At 41.9% G+C, this 22046-nt stretch overlaps 1 protein-coding gene across 1 annotated transcript; it reads left to right on the plus strand.

The window, feature by feature from the left end:
* Positions 1 to 2709: 2709 nt before the first annotated feature.
* On the plus strand, positions 2710 to 21034 carry LOC306932682 (myosin heavy chain, fast skeletal muscle-like). Its single transcript, XM_079514570.1, has 41 exons — positions 2710 to 2755; positions 3169 to 3387; positions 3481 to 3624; positions 3865 to 4021; positions 4108 to 4135; positions 4782 to 4893; positions 5036 to 5128; positions 5214 to 5277; positions 6323 to 6421; positions 6514 to 6617; positions 6844 to 6982; positions 7251 to 7369; positions 10736 to 10885; positions 10980 to 11150; positions 11452 to 11639; positions 11793 to 11908; positions 12168 to 12232; positions 12496 to 12583; positions 13028 to 13145; positions 13231 to 13354; positions 13454 to 13590; positions 13996 to 14251; positions 15287 to 15529; positions 15710 to 15886; positions 15967 to 16112; positions 16200 to 16290; positions 16378 to 16767; positions 17219 to 17345; positions 17493 to 17611; positions 17701 to 17897; positions 17990 to 18173; positions 18275 to 18440; positions 18625 to 18749; positions 19013 to 19321; positions 19451 to 19654; positions 19747 to 19872; positions 19971 to 20141; positions 20223 to 20327; positions 20416 to 20511; positions 20679 to 20817; positions 20919 to 21034. Exons 2-41 carry the CDS (start codon positions 3181 to 3183, stop codon positions 20927 to 20929), a joined length of 5805 nt encoding a protein of 1934 aa, XP_079370696.1. The 5' UTR covers positions 2710 to 2755; positions 3169 to 3180; the 3' UTR covers positions 20930 to 21034.
* The last annotated feature ends 1012 nt before the right edge of the window (positions 21035 to 22046 follow it).

A 22046-nucleotide genomic window follows, 5' to 3' on the forward strand; every position in this document is an offset into this window, starting at 1 on the left:
TGAAGTGGGATAGCTTCAAATATATATGAAAGTGATCAAAAGGTTAAACACAGAAGTCATATATATCTCAACCCTTTTAAGTCTGTAAGACTGCCGATGACTTGTTTCACATGTATTTTCCCAATGTCGCTCACTGTGCCGTTGACGTGTTTCACGTATTTTTAAGGTTTTTATTGAATCAGAATGGTCTGGCATCTATCCACCATCTAGCAGCGCCCCCGTCGCTAGGTACGCTCTGCTGCATTGTGTCCAGATCTGGACTGTCAATCTGGCCAAATTGATTAATTAATTTTGCTGTGGGAAGAGTGGGCATCTACAAGTGACCGCAGCCTCTGGTCTGAGAGGTGCGAGGAGAGAGAGAGAGAAAAAAAAAAGAACCAGTATATGGTCGGTCTAATCTTCTTGATTTATATTACAGACAGGAAGATTTTTTTTTTTTAATTTAAAACCCACTTTACATCAGATTATTCAACGCATTATGTGTCTCATCTGAGTAAAAATGATGATACATTTGTGTGCAACAGTGAGTTTCCTATTGCCCACAGTGGACTAATTGACTGTAAACGGCACGGCAAGATGAGTACAATCAAGCCATGTCAAGCTACCAGCATTGTTGAACAATGGTATGATGCCCAGCTTAACCACATAGCCTACATAAGCCCTATTTATTATGCTCTCTCTCTCTCTCTCTCTCTCTCTCTCTCTCTCTCTCTCTCTCTCTCTCTCTCTCTCTCTCTAGCTGGATATGAATAGCCTCGGAAACACAGACGTTTTTATTTTCCGTATATTCTCTGTATATTTTATCATCCCCAAATGCTGAGTCTCTATTATATTATCTAATGATTAGATATTTGATAGTAATGATATCACACAGTGGTGTGTGGTACTAATTAATGTGGCTCTAGACCACTTATAGACAGGGCAGCATATCATTGTAAACACTGGAGTCTGGACATTAACAAATGCGGGGGAAAAAGAGAACTTCACATCACCTTCAAGTTGTTTTTTAAAAATAGCAAATCTACAAGCTCACAATGCATTGAGAACTTGTAGATTGGCTATTTACAAATAGCTGAAGTACAGTATAGGGCTGAAGTGGTGAATGAATGTTACAATCAAATAATCCAATTATTGTTGTGGAGTAAAAGTGCAATATTTGTACTCAAGTAGCCTACATTATTTGAGTACATTTACCTATTTATTATCCTCACTGAATGTTCAAATGTATCTGGAAAGACCCGCTGTGGTGACCATACCAAACCCACCACCCCACCAGCCTGCCAATTATACTATTTTTACGTCATAGCCACTGGCATGCATAAACCACATTTCCAAGATGTACTATCAGGTATCATGGGAATGATTTGGATATAAGGATAAGGATGCTATTGCAATGTCAACAAGAAGCAAGACCCTTTAAAGGGCATTCCTACTTTTACTTTCTGCATAGCATGCAATTAGAAACCAATATAAGCAGGCTGGGACTGTTGACCCGTTGCAGAGCAGTTCAGAGTTTCATTTGGTGAGTGAGACTTCATCTGTCCTTCATAGTCCTATTATTTTATTAGACATGTTAGAATACTGAATAGTCATATCAATGTTTAGAGATAGCTATTCATAGTCGTATAATAAATGTGCTATTAATTAATGTGCTATTAATTTTTAACATGACTATAGTAAACATAACCCGGACCTAATTAATGTTATATTGTACATGACTGATTGATGAAATGATTGATTGTGTATTCTTGTATTTATAATGATATGGTTTAGGCCAAATTTAAATTTGCTCATTCATTTCTATTTAGACATTTCAATTAGAGATGTCCTGATCACGTTTTTTTGCTCCCGATCCGATTCCGATCATTTGATTTTTAGACATACCGATACCGATTTTCCCGATCTGATCTTTATATTTTTATATAACACTTATGCCATATCACAATAGCAAATATCCTAATGTATGTCACTCTAGTGTAGTCTGTTGTGTTACCTTTCAATTATTGAAAGGCAAAATGTGACTACACAATTACTGTCATTGTTTTTGTTTGTTTTTTAAAGCATGGAATCATAGCAAAATAATGATGTATTGGTTAATTATAGTGAATACAGTTCTACAGCTTATATAACTGAAGTCAAGTTAAAACTCTTAAAGAGTATCTCTCTCATTCAGAGAGAGTACTACAGACACCTATGCCATCATGCATAGCGGGGGTTGTATTTCCTTTGTTTTCATAATAGGTGTCTTTCATGCCTCTGAGTGTGACTAGTCTTTGTTTGATGATCTCTGACTGGGACCAGAAGGAAAACAACTAGCATAAACACAACAGTTTTTACAAAATCTCATTGCTTATACATCTTTCTTTGAGATTTACATTAGACAATTAAAAATCTGATCTTTTCTCCTCGATTCCGATCTTTTGAAAATCATGTGATCTGAGCTGATTTCGGATCACCCAATCGGGACAACCCTAATTTCAATTATGTTATGAATATTTAAGTATTAATTTGAATTGTATGTACTTTTACATCTAGAGTTATTATTATTTTAAGTAACATCTTTTCAGATGTGGAACTAATGAGACATGTAAAAATATCTCTTATGAAGTGGTGTGTTGCAAGAATGAACATTAGGATTCATATAATCTAATTCATGATTATGAATAGTAAAATCATTCAACTCATGTTTATAATGTTTTTCTTTCACACTTAGGGTTTACACACAAGGTTCCACTGCTACTGGTAGAGGGGAAAAGTGAGTGTTCATCATTTTTACCTGCCGGTACATTAAACCTACACAAAGCTATAACCATAAGAATAGTCCTACAATGATCTGCTCAGATCTCAAGTCAGCAAAGGCATCAACCAACACTATAATTAAAGGTTTACCCCCACTGCCTCCAGCAGTAGCAACAAAATTAATGGACATTTCGGGCCGTAGGCCTTCCTCAGCGTAAAAAAAGACAAAAAATGTACGCTGAGGAAGGAGAAAGTCTGTTTGTTACTGCTGCGGGGCGAAACCTATTATAAACAAAGAATCCTAAATTGATAAAAAAGTGAGTGTTGGAATTCCTTCCTATAGACTATTCCCACCAGAACCGTGCACCCGATATTCTTATACTGTGAACTACTCAACTGAGTGCTTGTCCTCTCTTCAAATGTCTACAGAAAGCCGCCACCATGAGTACGGACGCAGAGATGCAGCAATATGGCAAGGCCGCCATTTATCTCCGTAAGCCAGAGAAGGAGAGAATTGAGGCTCAAGCTGCACCCTTTGATGCCAAAACTGCAGCTTATTGTGCTGATAAGGTCGAGCTGTACCTCAAGTGTATAATTCTAAGCAAGGACGGTGGCAAAGTCACCGTGGAAATGGTGGACAAGAAAGATGTAGGTGTATCTAAAATTAAATAGTGGCACAATAATAATCACATTACATTCTGAAGTTGTGCTTTTTTTCTTTTTTCTGTTTTTTCTTTTTAGAAAAGAACTGTCCCTGAGGCGGATGTCACCCCTATGAACCCTCCCAAGTATGACAAGATTGAGGACATGGCCATGATGACCCACCTCACTGAAGCCACTGTCCTGTATAACCTCAAAGAGCGTTATGCAGCATGGATGATCTATGTAAGCTTTTCTACATGCTGAGAATAGTACTGCACCTGTCGATAGCAAAGACGTTAAGTCATCAAATTAAAACCATAGAAAAATAAATGCAAAGAAACTTATGGTTCTGAAGTTAACTTGATCATTGATGCCACTTGCAAGTTGTGAGTGTAATCCCTGCTTTAGTGATCCGTTGTCCCAGATACTGTATGTGGTATGCTCAGTGCTATGTTGTATGATTCTCTCTCTTCTCCCCTTCAGACATACTCTGGCTTGTTCTGTGCAACTGTGAACCCCTACAAGTGGCTCCCAGTGTACGACCAGGAGGTTGTAAATGCCTACAGAGGCAAGAAGCGTATTGAGGCTCCACCCCACATCTTCTCTGTCTCTGACAACGCCTTTCAGTTCATGCTGATGGGTACGTACTAGTCAGGACAATGTTAAAATATATATATGGGTTTGTGCTGTATATCCTTGACTAAAAGTTTGCTTTACGTTTTACAGATAAAGAGAACCAGTCTGTCCTGATCACGTAAGTTTCCCATCTACTAGGCATTAAACAAGAAATTACATGTGTCATATGTCATATTATACCAGCTTGTGGCAAGCTTTCGTTTTGCCCCCGAGCAGATATTTTTTCTTCTTCTGCAGCACAAAATGTAGGCCTAATGTAAACAAAAGAGACGCCTCTTCTGACTCTGGGGCTCTGGGTCTCTGTTGAAGGCAAAACCTTCCAGAGATTCCTTGCGAATCTTCCGCGTGCGTTACGATGTTCAGTCGCTTGGATTAAATTGATAAGTCCCGGAAAAACGGCCAGTAGTCACTTGAGTGGCAGCGGGAGACATGGAGGAGTTGCATGAGTGACGTCACTTGGGCAGCGACACATTGTGCCTTCAGCACTTTCGCTTGACTTCCTGCCTTCAATGGAGAGTGGAGACACGTCGCTCCCATGAACTGCAGCGGCCAATGAGGCATCTATTTTTTTAAATATCTATCGGTGTGATGACGCAACACCACCGTTCAGGCTTAAAGGACAGCCAATTATCAAAAAGGGTTGCAGAAGTGTTGACTAGTTGCAAGTCTGTTCATATAGACCAGCTGCTCTTAAGCTGGTAAATAAGAACATTGTACACAAATTCACTAAGTACATTTCTCTGAATGTATGCATTTATAACCAGTGGAGAATCCGGTGCTGGGAAGACTGTGAACACCAAGCGTGTCATCCAGTACTTTGCAACAGCAGCAAGTTCTAGTGGAGAGAAATGTGCGGCCGATAGCGGAAAAATCAAGGTATATGAGTATATGATTGTGCAAGGTTTTAACATTAACAAAGAAATGTTTTTGAAGACAAAGCATTATGCAACATAGCAATTATTTAATTTAAAATAATTCTGACCACCTTTTAAACTGGGTGATGTCTAAAACATTCTAGGGGTCACTGGAGGATCAGATTATTGCAGCCAATCCCTTGCTGGAGGCCTATGGTAATGCCAAGACTGTGAGGAATGACAACTCCTCTCGCTTTGTAAGTGTAAAATAATGACATTTTATGAGTAAACTTATAATTCCACAATGTAGACGGATGCAACTAATTGTGCTATATCAAACAGGGTAAATTCATCAGAATCCATTTCAACACTGCGGGTAAATTGGCCAGTGCTGATATTGAGACATGTAAGTATGAAGTTCAGAGATGATAAAGTATATATTTGTCAATTTGAGGATTAGATTTTGACTTATGTACAACCCATATAGATTATTATTATTTTATTATTATTAGGGCCCGAGCACTGCACAGTGTTAGGCCCTATTGAAATCGTAATGATTATTATTATTCTTTATTCCCCCGAATGAATCGCGCTTTTGAGCCGCATAACGTACTCGAAAAGTTGCGAAACTGCACACACATCACAAGTGGTGAAAAAAAAAATCGGTACACACCTGTATCATGTCCCAAAGTACAAAAAAAGTATCTTGGCGCCATGACCTAAACCGAACAGGAAGTTGGCCATTTTTACTTTATTTTGGCATTTTGGCGGGTTGCACTTTAACAAACTCCTATAGCAGGATGGTCCGTTCCACATAAAACTCCTATAGCAGGATGGTCCGTTCCACATAAAACTCCTATAGCAGGATGGTCCGTTCCACATAAAACTCCTATAGCAGGATGGTCCGTTCCACATAAAACTCCTATAGCAGGATGGTCCGTTCCACATAAAACTCCTATAGCAGGATGGTCCGTTCCACATAAAACTCCTATAGCAGGATGGTCCGTTCCACATAAACCTCCTATATCAGGATGGTCCGTTCCACATAAAACTCCTATAGCAGGATGGTCCGTTCCACATAAAACTCCTATAGCAGGATGGTCCGTTCCACATAAAACTCCTATAGCAGGATGGTCCGTTCCACATAAAACTTCTATAGCAGGATGGTCCGTTCCACATAAACCTCCTATAGCAGGATGGTCCGTTCCACATAAAACTCCTATATCAGGATGGTCCGTTCCACATAAAACTCATATAGCAGGATGGTCCGTTCCACATAAAACTCCTATATCAGGATGGTCTGTTCCACATAAAACTCCTATAGCAGAATGGTCCGTTCCACATAAAACTCGCTCAGCGTACACAAAAGACCTTAACGATGAATCGTGAGTTTTCGTAACATTTTTATTATTATTATTATTATTATTAGTTATGTTGTACAACCCATATAGATCTGCTGGAGAAGTCTAGAGTGACCTACCAGCTTCCTGCAGAGAGAGGTTACCATATCTTCTTCCAGATGATGACCAATCACAAACCTGATATTATTGGTAAATGGAATTAGAATTACTGATGATACAGTGAGAACATTAATGATTAATGAATAAGAAAACATGTTCACCCTTTTTTAATCTCTTTTCAGAAAGTTGTCTCATCACCTCCAACCCCTACGACTTCCCGTTGATCAGCATGGGTGTGATCGTTGTGCCAAGCATTGATGACAAAGCTGAGTTGGACGCGACTGATGTCAGTGAACATTATTTTAATCTGCAAAATGTATATTTTTTGTTCACAAAGTTTTCAGACTGTGACCCCCCCCCCCCCCCCCCCCCCATGTCCTTAAATTGCCACTTTATAAATGTGCAGATGCCATACACTTATGGTATGTTGGTTTGTTTATGTTGACTTATACACAGTTCTAAAGGATGTTTGTCAATTAATACTCTCAATCTTCTCTGCATATTGACATCAGGAAGCTATTGACATCCTGGGCTTCAACGCTGAGGAGAAAGTGTACATTTACAAGTTCACCGGTTCAGTGATGCATCATGGGGTGTTGACCTTCAAACAGAAGCAGCGTGAGGAACAGGCAGAGCCAGATGGCACGGAGGGTGAGTTGCATCTTCAACAAAAAATGTGATAGTCTTGTATTTATTTATATTTCAAATGAACTAAGCTAAATATATTTTCAATATATTGTCATTATTTATTTATATTATACTGTTTATACTGAAGGTTATTTGGTTTACCTATGGTCCTAAATTACTAGCTGTATGCATTCGATGTATTACCTTGTGTTTACCTTGCTTAAATCGCACTCTGGATTAAGCGTCTGCTAAATGCCTGAATCGTAAATTGCAAATTGTATGATAATTTCAGTGGCTGACAAGATCTGCTACCTGTTGGGTCTGAACTCAGCGGAAATGCTTAAGGCATACTGCTATCCCAGAGTTAAAGTGGGAAATGAATTCGTCACTAAAGGACAAACTGTGCCACAGGTGAGTAAAGTTACATTATTTCCATGTTCTGATTTCATACACACCTTATAAATTGTGTCCAGACTGTTTTAAATCATAATTAAAATGATCCTCCAACATTATTGTCTCAGCCGCTGAAGGGGAGGCAGAGATTATGTTTTGCACCATGTCCGTCGGTCTGTGTGCCTGTTTGTGAGTGTCTGTGAGCAGCTAATCTCAGGCACCGTTTGGCCGCAAAACTGTGCACGCACACTCCCTGGATCGTTGGATCCCAGAGCAGGACCTCTGCCCCAAATCTTTCAGATCGGCGTGATCGGCGCGCCACCAGGAGGTCGATTTTTGCAAAACACATGTTTTGATATTGATTGATTGATTGAAGAATTTATTAACAGTTTGCAGAATTACAGTACATTTCAAGCACAAACTCAATACAAAGGCTGTTAACTGTGAGTGGACGACCCAATTAAGCATTACACTTGTTTCCAATAGGGTCCACCATGTTCAAATCATCAAAAACATTTAGAGACGTACAAATAGACGTACAAATAGACACTTCTATATAGACAGAACAGGAATTCATCATAAAGGAGGTAAAAAGGGAAAAGAAACATATACAGTGAGGGAAAAAAGGGGGTGGGCGGTGGGGGGGATTCACGTTCAGCTCCGTTAATTTGTTTGTTTTCCTTGGAGGAGCTGCGTTGGGTCCCCAAGTCGGCTCCGTGGCCGTACCTTGAGTTGGCTGTGTGGCCGTGACCGCCTCTTGTGTTGGGTCCCCAAGTCGGCTCCGTGGCCGTACCTTGAGTTGGCTGTGTGGCCGTGACCGTCTCTTGTGTTGTCCTTGCGTTGGGTCCCCAAGTCAGCTCAGTGGCCATACCTTGAGTTGGCTGTGTGGCCGCGACCGTCTCTTGTGTTGTCCTTGCGTTCGTGTTTGAGGGATTCCGATTTTACAGGGGCCAGTTTCGAATTGCAGCCGTCCGTAGGTGCCCTTTGAGAGCGGTTTTGAAGGAGTCAAGGGATTCGCATGTCTTAATGACAGTTGGTAGGGCGTTCCACATTTTGGTGGCATAGGAGCGAAAAGAATTTAGTCCCTTGTTTGTGCCGAATCTGGGTTGTACATGGTTTGTTGCACTCCCTCTGGTGTTGTGGGTGTGGACTTCGTTAACATTAAGGAAGTATCAAGACAGGTACATGGGTATCTTGGTGGTGTATCGAATCTTGTGGACCAGACCCATTGCAAGATGCTGTACTCTGTCGTCGACCCTAAGCCATTCCAGCCTGTTGAAGTGGGCAGGGGTGAGGTGGGTTCGGGGGGCGAGGTCAAGTAGGAGCCTGACCAGTTTGTTTTGGGAAGTCTGGAGCCTGGTTTTAAGGGCCTTTGAGGTGCTGTGGTACCAGGAGGTGCATGCATAGTCAAAGAAACCCTGTACAAGGGCTCCTGTTAAGGTCTTCAAGGTGTTTTTGTTGACCAGTGAGGAGATCCTGTAAAGGAATCTTGTTCTATGGTTGACCTTTTTGATTACGTTGGTGGCCATTTTATCACCGGAAAGATTAGCCTCCAGGATGGAACCTAGGTAGGTAATTTCATCTTTACGTGTGATAACATTGTCACCCACTCTAACCAAGAAGCCATTTACCTTGCTGAGATTACTATTAGAGCCAAAGAGAATGGATTCAGTTTTTCCCAGGTGTAAAGATAGTTTGTTATCAGCGAGCCAGGTGCAGATTCTACCGAGTTCAGAGCTGAGGGCCTTTTCAACCTGCAGTTTGTTCCTGTCCGAGACTAGCAGTGCCGAGTCATCTGCGAACAGGAACAAGTTGCAGTCACAAGCTGAAGACATGTCGTTAACATATATTAGGAACAGTAAAGGTCCTAGTATGCTCCCTTGTGGAACGCCACAGCTCACTGGGAGGGGGGGGACAGTGTTCCATTCACCTCCACCATCTGTTCTCTCCCCTCCAGGTAGGATTGCATCCAGCTCACTGATGTGCTATCGAAACCAATTGCCTTTAGCTTGTTAACCAGTATGGAGTGGTTCACGGTGTCAAAAGCCTTTTGGAGGTCCAGCATGACCATGCCGCAGTATTTGCCAGCATCCACCTCATGTTTGATGTGGTCGCTCAAATAGAGAAGGCATGTGTCAGTGGAGTGGGACGTTCTGAAGCCAGATTGGAACTCGTACATTAATTTATTAGTGGCAAGATACTTTTCAACCTGTTCATAGACTATTTTTTCCATCACTTTCGAGATGGAGCTAAGAATAGAAATAGGGCGGTAGTTGCCGGGGTCTAATTTACTCCCTTTCTTGTGCAAGGGGGTTATCACTCCTAGTCCCACAGATTTTGTCCAAACATCATGCAAACCGGTACACAGTATCTCTATATCCATTAAACTGAACAAAATGCATGAACGCAGTGTACAATTTCTGTGAGATTTTGCACACATCGAGGAAGTAATGCCACTTGAAAATGTTCAGATCAGCCTCATGGTGGCACTATAACAGGCCGATTGGCATTTTTACCTATAACTGCACCGATTTGCTTTAAACTTTGAGTGCACACTCCCTAGAGGCCAAGGAAAAACCTTTGACCTGCATTTTTGCTACAAAAAACAACAGCACACTGCAGAAACATGTGCAGTTCCAAGCACCTCTACTGACATGTTTGGCGCCTGCTGGCCTAGTGGTCCAGGGCAACAGCATGCCACATGTATATAGGCATGCCTGTAGCGCGTTGCATGTTTGAGTCCCGTTCATGACGACCTTTGGTGCATGTCTTTCCCTGTCACTCTCTCCCTCTTCCCTGTCCATCTTCACTTGTATCTATCAAAAAAGGCAAAAAAGCAGAGACTACACCTTGTGTATAGAGGGTATGCGTGTGACATCATCATCAAACCTGGAAGTTATGCGGGAACGTGGCAAAAAACAACTCTCTGGCCTTGACAGCCCATCCAAATAGAGAAGTTGTATTTGATTGCATTAAACGGCGGTAAACAACATTAAACTGACTGTCACTCACTTTGCCACTCGATTTGCCACTTGATTTTGCCATTCACTTTATGCATGTGCATATACCCTCTATTGTGTATCCAACCCTAAAACCCATCCCGCTCACTCAGATCAGCTAACACAGGGAAGCTGTCAACCTTCCCTAAAGCACTCGGGAGAGACTCTTCTCCCTTCTGGCTCTCAAACTTGTGGAATAAACTTTCCATTGCAGTTAGAACTGCAGACAAACTCAGAATCTTCTCTCTTCAGACTCCATATAGCCCGTGGCACTTGCCCTAGCCTTGCAAACCTTGCAGGCTTATGCAAAGACTAAAAATGTAATTAGGAGCGTCTGCAAAATGCTTAAATTGTGTAATTCAATATAATGTTCCTATTTCCTTAGGTAATGAACTCAGTCAGTGCCTTGGCCAAGTCCATCTATGAGAAGCTGTTCTTGTGGATGGTCATTAAGATCAACGGGATGCTGGACACCAAGCAGCCGAGAAACTACTACATTGGTGTGCTGGACATCGCTGGTTTTGAAATCTTTGATGTAAGCATAGACTTGTTTTAAGTTGGAGACTAAATATATTTTGTAAGTTACACATTTACAAGAGATTGGGCTAATGATATATTTCCTCTCACAGTTCAACACCCTGGAGCAGCTGTGCATCAACTTCACCAATGAGAAACTGCAACAGTTTTTCAACCACACCATGTTTGTTCTGGAACAAGAAGAATACATGAAAGAGGGAATTCCCTGGGATCTCGTTGACTTCGGCATGGACTTGGCTGTCTGCATTGAGCTGATTGAGAAGGTATATAGAATTATTATTATAGCGTATTATATTATGTATTGCTATGGACTTGGCTGTCAGCATCACATTCATTAAAGGTGTACAATTATTTTGTGCTTTAATGGACATAATGCAAACGCACACACACACACACACACACACACACACACACCCACACACACACACACACACACACACACACACACACACACACACACACACACACACACACACACACACACACACACACACACACGTATATATATTTTTGTCATTGGCACTAAGTTTTTATTGATTTGTCTCGTTTGTCTCCTTTCCAAAGCCCTTGGGCATCTTCTCCAGCCTTGAAGAGCAGTGCATGTTCCCAAAGGCTACAGACAAAAGTTTCGCAGAGAAGTTGATTGACCTGCATCTGGGAAAGAACAAGGCCTTTGAGAAACCCAAGCCTGGTAAAGGCAAGGGTGAGGCTCACTTCTCCCTGGTCCACTATGCTGGAACTGTGGACTACAGGTGAATAGAACCCTATAGTATGCCTATAATAACAGGAACTGTGGACTACAGTTTGATGAATTGAGTATGGAGGACCCCAATGGAAACAAGCCATAGGCTTTTGTTAATAAACTGTTAATAAAGTATTCAATCAATCCATCAATCAATCAACAGCATCACAGGATGGCTAGAGAAGAACAAGGATCCTCTCAACGACTCTGTGGTGCAGCTGTACCAGAAGTCTTCAGTGAAGCTGCTCTGTGTGTTATATCCCCCACCTGAGCCTGAAGGTATGTTTACTACAATTGGTTTGGAGCATTTAGCATATTAGGAACAGGAGTCATGGCTGTACCCCAGCCAATAGGAACACAGAGGGGGCGGGACATCAGCAAATTAATATAGGATAATAATATAATATAATGTGTTCTATCCCCCACCTGAGCCTGAAGGTGTTGTTATATCAATACTATAAAAAAACAATCTGACAAGAAGAGAGGCATTTTCATTCTATATAACTAATGATAACTCATGATGCTAACATATAAACAGATAATACCAAGAAGGGAGGCAAGAAGAAGGGTGGTTCCATGCAGACTGTGTCTAGTGCTTTCAGGGTAAGAATATCTATTCATTGTTATCAACATATATTCCTGTAAGAATGAAGCATTATTATTATCAACATTATATCCATGTAAGAAATAGTCTTTAAATGTTGGAAATGTTGTAAAAATAGGGTTTATGTCGTTAAAGTATGTTTTAGAAACAATCTAAATCTGCAAAGTAAGTAGTATCTAAAGAGTTCAAATAATTATAGTGGAAGAGAAAGTACAACATTCTATCACTTTTGACTAATTACAAGCCTTTTATGTCTCAATAGGCAAACTTGCAGTTGCTGATGACCAACTTGAGGAGCACACATCCTCACTTTGTGCGTTGCCTGATTCCCAACGAGTCAAAGTGTCCAGGTAAACAGAAAATAAACATTTGACGCCTTATCAATTCTCTCCTAGAGGCCCTAAGGAAGACCTTGTAGTACTAAGCCAGGATGCGGAAAAGGCTTTCGACCAGGTTTAATATTCATACTTGTTCTCAGTGATGGAAAGGTTTTACATTGGAGATAGGTTCATTACATGGATTACAGCAACCCCACTGCAGCTAGGAGACTGACTAACCAGACACTGTCCTCACAATTTGCTTTAGCTCTAGGGCCCTTTGCCCAGACAATTATAGCAATGCTGACATATACAACACAGAATACACTTAAAATATCTCCCTGTATGCAGATGACATTCTTTTGTATGTAACCACAATCACGTGGATTTTGGTTGACTCGTTTTGACTCATTAAATGCAACTTTGGCCAGTGGGTAACTATTTTGTTGTAATAATAATGAAGCAACATATTTACAGGACTGATGGAGAACTTCCTGGTCATCCACCAGCTGAGGTGTAATGGTGTGCTGGAGGGCATCAGAATTTGTAGAAAGGGCTTCCCAAGCAGAATCCCCTATGCTGACTTCAAGCAGAGGTATCAATTCCTTTTTCCAGCAGCTTTTAGTTCCAAACTTATTAACGGGAGGCACGCAAAATGACCATGAACTTCTGCAAAACAGATACAAAGTACTGAACGCCAGCGCATGTCCCGATGGCGCGTTCATGGACAACAAGAAGGCATCTGAGAAGCTGATGGGGTCCATTGATGTACCTGTTGATGAGTACAAGTTTGGACACACCAAGGTAATAAACACACAGTGAACCTTGTTTAACATTATGGACAGAGGATTAAAAGTTGATTTTACGGTTGTTTAGTTACAGTGTTTGTGACATTGTATTCAGGTGTTCTTCAAAGCTGGTCTGCTGGGTGTCCTTGAGGAGATGCGAGATGAAAAGCTGACCACTCTGGTCACCATGACTCAGGCACTGGCACGAGGTTACGTCATGAGGAAGGAGTTTGTCAAGATGATGGCAAGGAGGTAGGCTACTTTGAAAACATGTTGCTGTTCAATAGAAATAAAAGTAGTGTCTAGGCTACTGCAGCTAACTTCATGCACAATATCAACTAGAAATGCACTCTGTCGAGCTGCCAACTTGCACCTTGCACACAAGGAGGCGTCTACCTTTTTATGTCTATGTTATCTGCACAGTTCAGCACCTGCAGAAAACCTATTTAAAGTGACAGAACAATGTTGCATTGAAGTGAACAAGTTAAACGCACTGTGAACAAAACAAATAGGAAATCAAATATATTTAGTGGCCTTAGGGCTACAATAGTAACACCTATGACAACAATAGCAGCTATAATTGCAGTCATATTTCATGGAAACCCTCGATCTGCAGCTCGGGAGGTCCTCATGATCCACTGAAACTGTTTTCCACAGAGAGGCCATTTACAGCATCCAGTTCAACGTGCGATCATTTGTCAATGTGAAACACTGGCCATGGATGAAGCTGTACTACAGGATCAAGCCTCTCCTGCAGAGTGCTGAGACTGAGAAGGAGCTGCAGAACATGAAGGAGAACTATGAAAAGATGAAGACTGACCTGGCCACTGCCCAGGCCGCGAAGAAGACACTGGAAGAGAAATTGGTGGCTCTGGTACAGGAGAAAAATAGCCTTGCACAAATGTCGCAATCAGTAAGTAGCTATATTAATATTTCATATTCTTTATCATCCTATCTTAAACCAAAATGTAATTTTAGTATAAATACTCAAACCAAATACCATAGGCATGCAAAGCCTTTATCAGGAAAATGTTTTACCAATCTGTAAATATAAACCAGTTAACCATAATATGAAAATACCTTTTAGCATTATAGAAAAAGGTTTTTTAGAAATACCTTGTAAAAATACTTAATAGCAATGATTGAGTCCAGGCAAGTCGTATAATCAGAGAGAAAAGGATGGAGTTACATACAGCCGTTCAGAAGATGTTTCTCTCAACAAGTCATAAAATGAAGGTTATTTTTATAATACAGTTATCAGAATAACCCTATTAACCCCGTTGTCAGGGTGACAAACTCTACCATGACAACAGTTCACAGAAATATGGTGTAGCGGCCCCGTGCTGGTAGTTATTCAGAGGGTGACGAGGTCTTCCTCCCAGTGATGATGTCACTTCCAGAAGGACCAACAAGTTCGATAACAACTCTATCTAGAATGTTTTACATTCCCTCCCTGAGCACTGCATGGCTAGGGAGAGACAGTAGAAGGTTGAATCTTGCAAAACATGTTTTCAGAGAGCAGAACTTTCTGGGTCATCAGTGAAAGCTCTCTAACGAGACAGCGGGACTGGGATAAGATGATGCAGTGTTCAGAGTTTAGATTGACATGAAAGAAATATGGGCCAAAGGTGAATAGCACCATAGAATGCATGGAACACAGTAGGTTATATAGGCCTACTGTATAGGAATGAAATATTTCATAAATAAAAATATATCCATCAGCTACCACCAGCACAAAGGCCTGACCCAATTTGTCGTTCTTCTGTGGGGAGGATGAATGTGGATATGCAACTCCTTTTGTAGGTTGAGAGCCTCAAGCTTCTTCCTTGTCCTCACCTCTACCGTCCAGGCTAGGGCAGCCTTTTTCACCAGCTTGTCTGTTAATGTCCTCAGAAAGCAGTTACAATACAAATGAACAAATGCTGACATGTTTTTCATTGACAACCAGGGAGACGAGGCTCTGAATGATGCTGAGGAGAGATGTGAAGGTCTTATTAAAAGTAAGATCCAGTTGGAGGCAAAGCTCAAAGAGACGACCGAGAGACTGGAGGACGAGGAGGAGATCAATGCAGAACTGACTGCCAAGAAGAGAAAGCTGGAGGATGAATGCACTGAGCTCAAGAAGGACATTGATGACCTGGAGCTCACCTTGGCCAAAGTGGAGAAGGAGAAACACGCCACTGAAAACAAGGTACAGATTATACACTCTATCAAGTTATACAGTGGTCTCCCACTGCTCCCAGTTACTCCGGGGTCATTGTAAAAAGGTGTCTGTCGGAGCCCAACGGTACCCTTCTCAGCCCCAGCCATGTGCAGTGTGGCCATCCAGCCACGAGGTGGCATTAATGATCCATTCATTCTGCTTATTTAGGTGAAGAACCTGACTGAGGAGATGGCCTCTCAGGATGAGAGCGTAGCTAAGCTGTCCAAGGAGAAAAAAGCCCTCCAAGAGGCCCATCAGCAGACCCTGGATGACCTGCAGGCAGAGGAGGACAAAGTCAACACTCTGACCAAGGCCAAGACCAAGCTGGAGCAGCAAGTTGACGATGTGAGTATACCAAAGGGAATCGGATGTTTTGCACTTTATTATATGTTTATTGTTGTACTGAATAATAACAAATTGTGCAGTTGGAGGGTTCTCTGGAGCAAGAGAAGAAGCTCCGCATGGACCTGGAGAGAGCCAAGAGAAAGCTTGAGGGTGATCTGAAACTGGCCCAGGAATCCCTCATGGACCTGGAAAATGACAAGCAGCAATCTGACGAGAAGATAAAGAAGTAATGTGAACCAACAATATGAAATGTCATGGAGAGAAACCACCTGCAGAATGACCCTAAAATATGACTATTGACTGTATTCAACAGGAAGGACTTTGAAGTAAGCCAGCTTCTGAGTAAGATTGAGGATGAGCAATCCATGGGGGCCCAGCTGCAGAAGAAGATCAAAGAACTCCAGGTATTCAGATTTTCTGTAAAATCATTAATAGTAAATACGAGTGAATGGTTATTTTCAAATGTTAATCTAACATCATTCATTTGAAAGGCTCGTATTGAAGAACTGGAGGAGGAGATCGAGGCAGAGCGTGCCGCTCGGGCCAAAGTGGAGAAGCAGAGAGCCGATCTCTCCAGGGAACTTGAAGAGATCAGCGAGAGGCTGGAGGAGGCTGGAGGCGCCACCACTGCTCAGATTGAGATGAACAAGAAGCGCGAGGCTGAGTTCCAGAAGCTGCGTCGTGACCTTGAAGAGTCCACCCTGCAGCATGAGGCCACTGCTTCTGCTCTCCGTAAGAAACAGGCCGACAGCGTGGCTGAACTGGGTGAACAGATCGACAACCTCCAGAGAGTCAAGCAGAAACTGGAGAAGGAGAAGAGTGAATACAAGATGGAGATTGATGACCTGGCCAGCAACATGGAGGCTGTTGCTAAGGCAAAAGTATGATGGAATGCCTGTGTATAATTCTGGAGATAACAGTATTTACTGTTTGTGATCAAGTGAAATTAAATCCTCCAATTTTAAAACTGATAGTTCCACATGTGTGGGGAATAGTATTGAAAGACAGTCTTTATACCCAGCTCAGATTTAACAGTGAGAATGTTTAAAACCAAGACATCTTGTGAATGGGTATGGTGATTGCAAACTCTAAATGTTATTAAGCTGTTACGATAATTAGAATTTTTTTAAGTAAGGCTTTGTAGATAAAAACAGTTCAGTGCTGTTCGCTCCTCATAGCCAATGATGGACATGTGATAGGTAAGGAAACCATACAAACTATACATATAAACTGGACCGGGCTGAATTATAGACTGGCTTTGCTTTAAATCAAAGCGATGAACCTATCTGAAAAAAATATATATGATTGAACATGTCCAATGTTAATTTCCAGGGAAATCTTGAGAAGATGTGTCGCACCCTTGAGGACCAACTTGGTGAAATCAAGGCCAAGAGTGATGAGAACGTTCGCCAGATCAATGATATTGGAACTCAGAGAGCAAGACTGTTGACAGAGAACGGTAAATATTTAATATTTTCTACATGGATTGACAATGGTACTTGAGCAAATGGACCATAATTAGAGATAATGCTTTGATCAACAGTTATCCCGGGACTGATGATTTGTTTGAAATGTTTGAAACAAAAATTCATATTTCTAACTATAGGTGAGTTTGGTCGTCAACTGGAGGAGAAAGAATCTCTGGTCTCTCAGCTCACCAGAGGCAAGCAGGCCTTCACCCAACAGCTTGAGGAGTTGAAGAGACACGTTGAAGAGGAGGTTAAGGTGAGGAACAGAGGGTTTTTTTAGGCCTAGTTTTATATTTTTTGTCATTTCATTCAGCTGACATTATTTTGTAAATTTTCTTTTGACAGGCAAAGAATGCCCTTGCTCATGCTATGCAATCAGCTCGCCATGACTGTGACCTTCTGAGGGAGCAGTTTGAGGAGGAGCAGGAGGCAAAGGCGGAGCTGCAGCGTGGAATGTCCAAGGCCAACGCTGAGGTGTGTCAGTGGAGGAGCAAGTATGAGACTGATGCTGTCCAACGCACTGAGGAGCTGGAGGAGGCCAAGTAAGTCAGCAGTGTTGCAACACTATCAGCTACCACTCACTATGCAAAATATTACTCACAATAATATGATTCCATTCTAAACTGATCAACAGGAAGAAGCTCGCCCAGCGTCTTCAGGATGCTGAGGAGCAAATCGAGGCTGTGAATTCCAAGTGCGCCTCTTTGGAGAAGACCAAACAGAGACTCCAGGGTGAAGTGGAAGACCTCATGATTGATGTGGAGAGGGCCAATGGTTTGGCTTCCAACCTCGACAAGAAACAGAGGAACTTCGATAAGGTGATTTGACACTCATCATATTATCATCTTAAAGTGGAGGACACATTTCATTACAATTGGTGTGCAGTTAAATGACACCTTTTATTACAAATGGTCTGCAGGTCTTGGCAGAATGGAAGCAGAAATATGAAGAGGCACAGGCAGAACTGGAGGGAGCTCAGAAAGAGGCACGTTCTCTCAGCACTGAGTTGTTTAAGATGAAGAATTCCTTCGAGGAGTCTCTGGACCAACTGGAGACCATGAAGCGTGAGAACAAGAACCTGCAACGTGAGTCTTTCTCTACATCATTCTTTTGTCAACATTTTTTATTTTTGCTTCAATATTCTTTGCATATTTCTTCAAAAGGTCATCATTTTGCTTTAAAAAATCTTTAAATGTTCGAGATCAATTGTGGATTATAGGCTCCACCAACTTTATTCAAATGCAAATGCAAAATACTTGTTGACTACAGAGGAGATCTCAGACCTGACTGAACAGATCGGTGAGACTGGAAAGAACCTCCATGAGCTGGAGAAGTCCAAGAAGCAGGTGGAGACAGAGAAGTCAGAGATCCAGGCGGCCCTGGAGGAAGCCGAGGTAACGCTTTTAGCTTCCAGATGAACAATGACATTGTCTATAGTTTAGTTTAGTTTGGTCATTAAACTACAGTGTAGCAACCCCACAGAAGTGTCTCTGAGTGAGCTAGCTCGCCGGATTGGTGAGGTGGCGATCAGGTATCGATTCCAGCTCAGGGTGTTGCACTATTTCCTACAATATTTTACACTACAATTTTGTAGATTTCTTTCAATACGCTTTATATTCAAACAGATGTTACATCTTTATCCTGTATTACATTTCAGGGTACTCTGGAGCACGAGGAGTCCAAGATTCTTCGTGTCCAGCTGGAGCTCAACCAGATCAAGGGTGAGGTGGACAGGAAGCTGGCAGAGAAGGATGAAGAGATTGAGCAGATCAAAAGGAACAGCCAGAGGGTGATGGACTCCATGCAGAGCACTCTGGACTCCGAGATCAGGAGCAGAAATGATGCCCTTAGAATCAAGAAGAAGATGGAGGGAGACCTGAACGAGATGGAGGTTCAGCTGAGCCACGCAAACCGCCAGGCTGCTGAGGCCCAGAAGCAGCTGAGGAATGTCCAGGGACAGTATAAGGTGCAAACATAGTAGTTAGACACATTATTATTATTATATAAAACGTAGTTAGACAATGGAACTGATCTGGAGATTTTTCATTTTGTTTTAAGTCACGTTTCTCTTCACTTCAAATGTGATTCATTTTAGGATGCCCAACTGCACCTTGACGATGCTCTTAGATGCCAAGAAGACCTGAAGGAGCAAGCTGCCATGGTGGAGCGTAGGAATGGCCTCATGGTCGCAGAGATCGAGGAGCTGAGAGTGGCTCTGGAACAGACAGAGAGAGGCCGCAAAGTGGCTGAGCAAGAACTGGTGGATACCAGTGAGCGTGCTGGACTGTTGCACTCTCAGGTACGTAAGTCAATATAAACCTTTCAATATTCAGAATTAAAAATGATTTACATCTTGCTTACTTACATTGTTCAACTGAATCTTTATTTTAGAACACAAGCCTTTTGAACACCAAGAAGAAACTTGAAGCTGACCTGATCCAGGTCCAAGGTGAAGTGGACGACAGTGTTCAAGAAGCAAGGAATGCAGAGGAGAAGGCTAAGAAAGCCATCACTGATGTAAGTTAGGATGCCCTATTGCCCTACTATACCCTTATCTCTTAGATATCCTCATGTCATGTTTCATATTAACATACAATACAACAATGACTTTCCAGGCTGCTATGATGGCCGAGGAGCTGAAGAAGGAGCAGGACACCAGCTCTCACCTGGAGAGGATGAAGAAGAACCTGGAGGTCACAGTCAAGGACCTGCAGCACCGTCTGGATGAGGCTGAGAACCTGGCTATGAAGGGAGGCAAAAAGCAGCTTCAGAAACTGGAGTCTAGGGTAAGATGTAGTCTACTTCAACACAGCTTAGTCAATGAAATAAGAATAAATCATTTCATAATATATAATTCCATTGTGAAGGTGCGTGAACTGGAGGGAGAGGTCGACTCTGCACTGAGAGGCGGAGCAGACGCTATTAAAGGTGCCCGCAAGTTCGAGAGGAGAGTGAAGGAGCTGACATACCAGGTACTAACGTTGCAATAACCATCAAGATAATTGCCGAAATTAATAGATTGCATGATCAACTCATTTTATAAATTCACTCTCACTTTAGACTGAAGAGGACAAGAAGAATCTTGCCAGGCTTCAGGATCTGGTAGACAAACTGCAGATGAAGGTGAAGGGCTACAAGAGACAGGCTGAGGAATCGGTAAGACAAATATACATCTTTAGTTGTGGTGAGTGTTGTGACCTAACAACACTAACATGAACATTGGCCACAACCACAACTGCAATTGTTTTGTTTGGACTATACTTGTAACTGTAAGGTGCTCATTTCAAATATTGAGGCTTTGAACCATCTCTATCATATTGTAGGAGGAAGCAGCCAACACTCACCTGTCCAAGTGCAGAAAGGTTCAGCATGAGCTAGAGGAGGCAGAGGAGCGTGCTGACATCGCTGAATCCCAGGTCAACAAGATGAGAGCTAAAAGTCGTGACTCCAAGGTAAATACATGTGCAATATGAAGGTTTATTATATTGCCTATTTTTAACTAAGATGTAACTAAATATTCATGTTGAATATCTAATAGCATATTCCTATTTTACAGGGAAAAGATGCTGAATAACTTCTCCAATTCAACTCACCATAAAAAGTCATACAATATGACCATTGGATTAAAAAAGTCGTAAAATATGACCCATTGTATTCAATAAAGGTGGCAACTAAATAATTGTGTTGTTCTTGTATTCATTACTTCGTCAATCACTTTTTATTGTCAGTTTTGAGTATTCTGGTTCCAAGTTCAAGGTTCAAGGTTCACTTTATTTGTCATTTTCAAATGCTTGCACATATAAAAACGAAAATCAGGATCAGCAGTGTATATAAAACCTATCAATAAAAGAAGAATAAGCATAAAATCCTAAAGTGCAGTGCATTAAAACTGAGCAGCATATTAAGAAATATTAAAACAGCTAAAGTGCATTTTGATGGAGCGCAGCCTCCGGCTCCTACCCGAGGGGAGCGGGTCGAACAGTTCATGGGCCGGGTGAGTGGGGTTCTCCATAATGCGGGCCGCAGTGCTCCTGCACCTGCTGGTGTAGAAGTCCAGGACCCAGTTGCAGAGGTTTGGTGTTAATCCGAGCAGCAGCAGCTTGTTGGCAAGAGTCTGCGGAATGATGGTGTTAAACGCAGAACTGAAATCAAGAAACAGCAGCCTGACATACGAGTCCCCCCCCTCCAAATGGGTGAGAACAGTATTACAGACAGAGACACTGCATCTGACTGAAGTAGAGCGGCTCTTCCTGTAGGCTTACTGGTGCGGGTCCACTCCACATTACTGTCGATGGTATTCCTTGTGTGGGCCATGACCAGCTGCTTAAAACATTTCACAACTATTGGTGTGAGAGCCACTGGCCGAAAGTCATTCATGCTCTTTGCTGCTGCACTTTTGGGCACCGGGATGATGGTAGAAGTCTTACACACCGGTACCACCGCCTGGGAGAGTGAGATATAAAAAATATCTGTCCAGACTTCTGTGAGTTCCTGAGCACAGTCCCTCAACAGCCTACCAGGGATATTATCTGGGCCTTTCCGGGGATTTATGCGCTGTAAGGTCCTCCATTCCAACTCACATGTCCAGTATATAGGCCTACACATTGCAAAGATAAATAAATGTGTACTTATTGCTACACTATGTAACTTCCTGCAGAAGTGCTGACATTTACCATTGCATTGAGCTAATA

The sequence above is a fragment of the Electrona antarctica genome, assembly GCF_951216825.1.
Source record: "Electrona antarctica genome assembly, chromosome: 11".
NCBI classification, from domain to species: Eukaryota; Metazoa; Chordata; class Actinopteri; order Myctophiformes; family Myctophidae; genus Electrona; species Electrona antarctica.

What these genes read in the sequence shown, in the direction of transcription:
- LOC306932682 (XM_079514570.1), top strand. Translation starts at nt 3,181, where the DNA reads ATGAGTACGGACGCAGAGATGCAGCAATATGGCAAGGCCGCCATTTAT. An exon ending in TGGAGCAGCAAGTTGACGAT is followed by an intron (nt 15,887 to 15,966) that starts GTGAGTATACCA and finishes CAAATTGTGCAG; the next exon opens with TTGGAGGGTTCTCTGGAGCA. An exon ending in CGGCCCTGGAGGAAGCCGAG is followed by an intron (nt 18,750 to 19,012) that starts GTAACGCTTTTA and finishes ATTACATTTCAG; the next exon opens with GGTACTCTGGAGCACGAGGA.